Source organism: Cannabis sativa, chromosome 8 (assembly GCF_029168945.1).
Source record: "Cannabis sativa cultivar Pink pepper isolate KNU-18-1 chromosome 8, ASM2916894v1, whole genome shotgun sequence".
NCBI classification, from domain to species: domain Eukaryota; kingdom Viridiplantae; phylum Streptophyta; class Magnoliopsida; order Rosales; family Cannabaceae; genus Cannabis; species Cannabis sativa.
In genome coordinates this window covers 38367392-38374967 of record NC_083608.1, presented here as the reverse complement: position 1 = coordinate 38374967, position 7576 = coordinate 38367392, and the positions used below count along the sequence as shown (strand labels likewise).

At 33.1% G+C, this 7576-nt stretch overlaps 1 protein-coding gene across 1 annotated transcript; it reads right to left on the bottom strand.

Annotated features, from left to right (window-relative positions):
- Window positions 1-3368: 3368 nt before the first annotated feature.
- LOC115701404 (uncharacterized) lies at window positions 3369-6691 on the bottom strand. The gene has a single exon (XM_030629190.2). It carries the CDS (start codon window positions 6583-6585, stop codon window positions 3637-3639), a length of 2949 nt encoding a protein of 982 aa, XP_030485050.1. The 5' UTR covers window positions 6586-6691; the 3' UTR covers window positions 3369-3636.
- Between the last annotated feature and the right edge of the window lie 885 nt (window positions 6692-7576).

The window sequence follows — 7576 nt, the reverse complement described above, 5'->3', positions numbered from 1 at the left end:
ATATTTTAAAATTAGTTTGAATTTGAAATTTTGAAAAAGATATTTAAGATTGTTTCAACAATCAACAATCTTAAATTTTCAAAATAGTTGGTTATTGAAATGATAATTTAATTATATAATTAATAAATATCTCACTTTACATATTGTTACATGTTATGTTTGTTTTATTTAATTATTTATTCAATTTTTTTTAACAAATTTATTATTTATTTGATCTAAATTGTTATGATTAACTTGTTGACGGATCCAATGATATGATTTTAATCATAATTCAATTGTCAATAGATCAATAAATAATTTGTGGCAGTAAATTTTTTAATTTTTTTCATCTGTGATAAACATAGAAACATGATAGGGCCCATCCAAATCAGTTTGCATGTGTTAGCCTATATGTTTGCTTTTGAGCTTAGATGCATATAGGAAGTCCATTTATTTTTAGAAATTTAAATGGACTAGGTTGCTAAAATAAAATATCACTTATGATAGTTTTATTTAGGTCTAATTATTATTGGGCTTATTCAAATAAATTCCTCTCATTTGAGCCTTATGTGAAAGTTATGGAGCCCATAGTAGTGGGTACAACATTCTGAACTCAACCCTCCCTCACATGAACAACTCCAACTGTGAAGGCTCATTTGTCTTATTTAAATAATTATATTAGGCTAATTATATTATTTTAACCTAATTAAAATTGAATTTGAAACATAATTAATTTTGAAATATATGGAATTAATTTTTTATTGGATTATTTTAAAATTAATTTAGAAAAATACACTTAGTTTAAAGAAATAATTCTAGACAGTAATTTTTAGTAACTAATTTATATTTTCTAATATTTAATTAAGTAGAAAAATATATTTAAGTTGAAAATTAATTTGTTAATTGATTTTAGACCAACTTAAATTAGAATATTTTTCTTAGAACTTAAATTAAAATTAATAATTAAGTTAATTTTATTCAAGGTACTTAATTATTTAGTTCTATTTCAAGAAATTTAATTAAATAATAAAATATTTTTAAGTTAAAAATTAAATTGTTTAATTAATTTTAGACCAACTTAAATTAGAATATTTTTCTTAGATATTAAATTAGAATTAATAATTAAGTTGATTTTATTCAAGATACTTAATTATTTATTTTTATTTTAATAAATTTAATTGAATAGAAAATTATATTTAAGTTAGAATTTTTTTTAATTTCAGATCAACTTAAATTAGAATAATTTTTAGAGTATAATTTATTTTATTTTTAATAATTATTTTTTCATATAAATTTTGAATACATTTTAAATATAGATATTTTGAAAATTAGATTAAAGTTGAAAATTAATTTATTAATTAATTTTATACAACTTAAATCAAATAATTTTCATTAATAATTTATTCAAAATAAATGGACTAAAATATATTTAATTAGAAAATCATAATTAGTGTATGAAATATCTAGATATAGTTATTTCTAAGTAGACTTATGGTATTTTTCTAGATATATTTAATTAAATAGAAAATTAATATTTAAGTTAATTTCATTCAAGATACTTAAATGTTGGAGATTTTTCTTAAGAGATTTAATTAAATAAGAAAATTATATGTATGTTGAAAATTAATTTAGTTAATTTTATATCAACATAAAGTATTTTCTTTAAAAATATTGGTTTTTAAATTTAATTAGAGATATGCTTATTAAAAATTAGATTTAAGTTGAAAATTAATTTTGGACCAACTTAAATTAAGTAATTTTTATAATATTTATTTGAAAATTAATATTAAGGATAGAAAATAAATTTTTTGTTTTCAAATCTGTCCAAGTATGTATATAATTTTATAAATATTAAATTAAAATTTATATTTAAAATTGTCTGAATTATTAATTTTAATTAAATAAATATATTAACATTAAAATAAATAAATTAAAATAAGTATCAAACGAAAATACAATCCTTTAAAGTAATGAGCTTTAGTTATAAGGATTTTCCATCTCCATTATTAGTTTTACATAGTTCTTGTTTTAATGAGATTCATCCCTAATAGATGTTCATTCATTAGCAATTTAACGATGTAAAATTTCGAAAGATAAGTATTATTGTAAGTCTTTTATTTTTAGTAACGATCACCACAATAGTAACTGCTAAGAGTAGAGCTTACAAAGTATGAAATAATAGTGGAAGCTCATAAGATAGAATGATCTTGACTCTCGCCTAATCAGCACAACGCCAGATTCTAGTCTTGAGCGAATAAAAAGTTGCTAGAATAGTGTCCATTTTAAATAGCTGACTAGTCTATTCAATAAATGATATATTTGACTCTCGCCTAAACAGAACACTATATTAGTTTATTAGAAACCATAACAATCATTTAAAATGTGTTTATTTTGTATTTAAAATTGTTACCTGCCAATTAAGCTTTTCACAATAGCTGTGAACAATATTTTTATATTTTTGGTTACACAGTTTAAGCGAAAATTGTCTTAATTCAATAACTTTGAAGGGTAACTATGTATAAATATATTATAATGAATTAATTTTATGCTCACTAGATTATGTATAGAGTTTACATCATCATTCAGTGTAAGGTATTACTGTGAGGAAGGTAATGGTTTAAAATAAAAGCATTACCAAGAAGAACAATTCAAGATTCTTGTTAACACAGGTCGTCACCTTCAGTTGTCTATCATGAGACTTTCTTATAAATTTTGTTTTCTAGGTACACTCATTTTATACACCAAATAATATTTTGTAACACGTGTATTCATGCATCGAATTACATAGATTGAAGAAACAAATAAGCTCAAGCAGCAATAAAGAATTAGATTACAGCAAGTGTAGAAGAAAGAAAAACACACCAACTCAAACTATAACAAGAATGATCAGTTATTACCAGCAAAGGTCTTCAACTGAATGAAAAACACACCAACTCAAACTATGAACTAGCATAAAAGCTATTTAAATAAAATGAGCTAAAAGCTAAAATTATATAATAAAAGGTAGCCAGTCGATTCTCTTGAGTGCTTTTGCAATTCCGTTATCTGTTAAATGTGTCAACTAAGATTCATGATAGTTGCAAATGTGGGGCAAGGTGCGTTCATGGCAAAAAGGAGACATTTCACCAGGACCCATATAAAAAAGTAACAAGAAGAGCAATAATTATAATAACCTGCTCAAGTCAATGTATGTCAAAGAGTTGATTTTCAGAGATTGTTTGCTATATCATGACAAACGAAATACAAGATAACCACTTCTCATGACTCATAACTCATAAGGTGGAAATGCAAATGTCAAAGTGTGAAACGCTTGTGCATCAAAGATCTGGAAATTAGCAAAACAAACACTATGAGACCGTAGATACATGCTATACAAATAAGGAGGTGAATTATGCAACCGTTTCATCATAATATATCAATGAAAATAAAAAGAAAGAAATTCGAGCAACAAAGAAGCACCAGTTAAAGATTCCTAATTCCTCTTTCCTTTTACTTGTAAAATAAGAAAGCCTATTGCCATGTACGACTACATCAGAATATAAAGTGCCAAAGGGCACCTAAACATGGACGAAGTTAGATAACTTGACAAAATAATACCATCAACAGATGTGCATTTCTATACACTATTATACCAAAACGACAGATTCAGAATGCAGCTTACGACTCTGCTTGTGGAGGTTCCGGAGCAAGGTCTGAATCATTTTGAGCAGATGCTGAGTCATTTTGAGCAGGTTCCGGGGCAAGTTCTGCATCAATTTCAGCAGGCTCTGCGTCCATTGGAGCAAGCTCTGAGTCCTTTTGAGCAAGTTTCGTGTTCTCTAGAGCTAGTTCTATGTCCATTTCAACAGCTTCTTGGGCAGGCTCCAAGTCCCTTTCCACAGATTCAGGAGCAAGTTCCAAGTCCTTTTCAGCAGATTCTCGAGCAAGCTCTGAGTCCTTTTGAGCAGATTCTGCTGCAAGTTCTGAGTCCTTTTGAGCATATTCTGGAGCAGCTTCTGAGTCCTTTTGAGCAGATTCTGGAGCAAGTCCTGAGACTTCTTGAGGAGGTTCCGAGACTTTTTGAGCAAGTTCCAAGTCATTGGAAGCAGGTTCTATTGTTTCTGACACCCTGCGGCTTGCAAAAGACTCCTTCAGGAGTTTTGTTTCATTCTCCAAATTCAACAACTTGTTGGCCAATGCATCAACACTCTCCAAATTACCTGTGAACTCGCAAGACCACCAATCTCCAAAGTTATTAACCCTCATCTCAATTTCGAGCTTAATCCTTCTCTCTTCTTCTTCACGTTTGAGACGCTGCTTCTCCAGTTCAATGGTGCTTAAAACAAGACCACCAGACCCAGCAACATCCTTATAAAGCGGTTCATCAAGCTGTGGACAGCGTTCTCTGTATTCAGCAAATGCCCTATGTGTTTCCTTAAGAGCCTTCTTATAACCATCCACCAGACTGCTCATTAGATACAGCTCTCGTTCAAGACGATAAACCTCCATTCGTCTCTTATGTTCCTCCTCATAACTGACCTTATTCATATGCTGAATCATGTTTTCCCGCTTCTGCAACTCATCCATTAAAATCTGCTGATTCACATTAGCCTCCTGAAGGGCGTGCTCCTTTTCAGCAGAAGTACTCTTTAGCTTCACCAATGTCTGAATCATTTGATCAAAATCACTATCTGTATCAGACGATGACTTACCATTATCCCAAGAACCATCCATCCTCAAGCGCTTATTAGCATTGAGCGGGTGATGAGAGCCATCATTTATCATTCCAAGCTCCCTCTTACTACCATTTCCAAAATGAGATGTCATTGGAGTATCATTTCTAGGAGGAAGAAAATCCCCTGCTAAAGGGTCACGGAGTGGCATCCCTGAACCAAGACTTATATCAGCTGCATCAATTGATTGAGCAAGACCTCCTGAAGCCAAACCATCCATTCCCATGCTTTTCGGCGAAAAGTGAAAACATCCATCCTGCCCTCCTTGCTCCTCCATCTCTTCCTCCTCATCATCGTCCTCTTCTGGTTCAACAACATCTTGATGTTCTTGCTCTTGTCCTATTTCTAAATCATATTCTTCATGTTTCCCTTCATCCTCAACATCCAACTCCTCCTTAAGTTCACTATGATTACATTGTCTCAAAAACTCACTCACATTGTTCTTCTGATCCATAAACCATTGACCATGCTCCTCTTCTTTACATCCCTCAAAATCCATTGTGCTTACATCTGCAACTTGTTCCTTTTGGGCATCAGGTTTCTCAACCATATTATCCTGCCCAAGGCTCAATTCAATGTTGTGTTCTTCTAATTCATGGCGACTTTCTTCTAATACCTGAATGCTGTCTTCCAATGACTGGCTGTGTTCCATCACTTCGTGGCCATGTTCCTGTAATTCATGACTGCTTTCCTCTAATGCTTGACCAGCCTCCTCCAATCCTTGACCACACAAATCGCCTTCCCCAGACATTTTGACATCCTCTTTGTGATCCCCCTCACCTTCCCCGGATATTTTGACATTACCTGTGTGATCCTCCTCTTCCTCTTTGAAATCATCCGTATCCTCCTTCAAATCAATATCAATCTCAACCTTAGGCACTTCACTCAAAAGTAAATCTCCACGCTGTGATTTTATCAGGCGCTGCAAGTGAGAGGCGTAATAACAATCAGTAAGCGTTGGCGCCTGCATCAACTCCTTCTCGATCATGAACCATATCATTCCAGCCCAGTCAACTTTCTCGAAGCTCCCATCTTTAATAGCTTTTGTCCAATTCAGGATCTCATTCGGCATCATCCATAGCTCGTCATGTAAAAGAAGCCAATTGGAAACGAACTCCTCAAGAAACGCAATTGATTCCTCCGTCGCTATCGGAGCCTCGTCGGCTTCATCAGATACTGCTACTTTCTTCACCGGAAGCTTCAAAGCACGCGCCAAATCGGCCCGGTTGACCAAAACTCGAGCCCCACAGACATAGCTACATCGCTGAGGAAGATTGAAATTCGCAATCAATTGAGCAAGCAAATCGCCTCGTATAAACCGATCAAACTCCATGTGAACGAAATCCCACAAGCCAAGCCGCTTTAAAAGCTTCTCGTGACTCGAAAAGTCCAGACTTTTAACGGGTACAAAGGGAATGGGCCTGAGCTTTTGTTTGAGAACTTCAAGCTTCTGCAAGGACTTCCTCTCCTGAACCCTTCTCTTATTACCAATCTTCTTCCGCTTCGCACCACGACGATAGACAGAGGTAATGCTGGGTGTAGCTAAGGCAGTAGCCGCCGGTGAGGGCATGAGATTGCTCTCGCTGGTTCGAGGAGATGGAGCCGGAAGGTCTTCTGAGTCGTCGACCTCGTCGTCGTTTTGATCGAGATCAAGAGGGTTTTGGCGATTGCCTGGGTCTTGGTGGGTCTGATGGTGATCTGGGTTGGGGGGATTCGGGGATTCTAGGGTTATGATTTTAGATGATTGAGAGGGAGTCGGGGATTCTAGGGTTAGGGTTTTAGATGATTGAAATTGAGAAATTGAGTCAACCTGAGAGTCATCGTTTTGAGGTGGATCAGGGTTTTTTGAATGCAAGGTTTGATCTTGAGACTGAGAATGGGTTGGAGAAGTCATGGCGAGGCGGAATTTCCCTCACACTAAAATCTCTCCCAGTTCCACACAGTCAAAGTCCTCACACACCCAGCTAAGCTACTAATTTGATCTCTCGTGTCGTGTTTTTTAAAACATATATATACATATATATATTTTTTTTCAATATTACAATATTCTATTGATTTTTAAATGACTCTTCATTATACGATTAGGAGGGAAACTAGAAAAGGAAAGGACGTTTCTATTTTTTTTTTTGTTAATTAAGATTTTTTTTTAAAAAAAAATTAGATGTAACAAATTGTATTCTCAAAATTTCACACATTTAAAAAATTTCAATCTAACTATTGTATTATTGGATTGAAAAAAAAACTTTCATATAAATTTTTTAATTTTATTAGGAATTACTATATGAAAAATACAAATTGATACTTTAATTACAAAAATACTTTTATAAGGTGTGGACAACATTTATATATTTTATGTGCTTTTAATCATCATAATACTTCTTACACTATCACTTACAGAATCGAAGGTTGCTTGGTGGTTGCTGGGTGGTTGTTGTTGACCGAAGGTTGCATTAGACAAACATTGCTGGGTGGTTAATCGCATCAGACGAAAGTTTCAATCTACTACTACAAAACAAGCCTTTAGAGACGATTTTTTTCAACTTAATAATAAACAATCGACGCTATAGAGTGTGGCTAAATAAAATTTTAATAAAAACACCCTATAGTGTCGGTTATTACAAAATAATCGATGTCATATAGTATTAAATTTTTAATAACACCACATATGGCGTCGGTTATTTTGTAATAATTGACACTAGGGGCACGCATTGACTGATGTGTGTGTCCTATGGCGTCGGTTAATAACTGACGCCATAGGATTTATAGAACCCTATTGAGCTTTTTGTCTTCCGCACTTTGTCTTCTCCCAAAAAAAATAACCAGCAGCCCCTTCACGAAACCCTCGCCCAACTACCGCCTCCCATCCCCTATTTCTTTATTTTTCA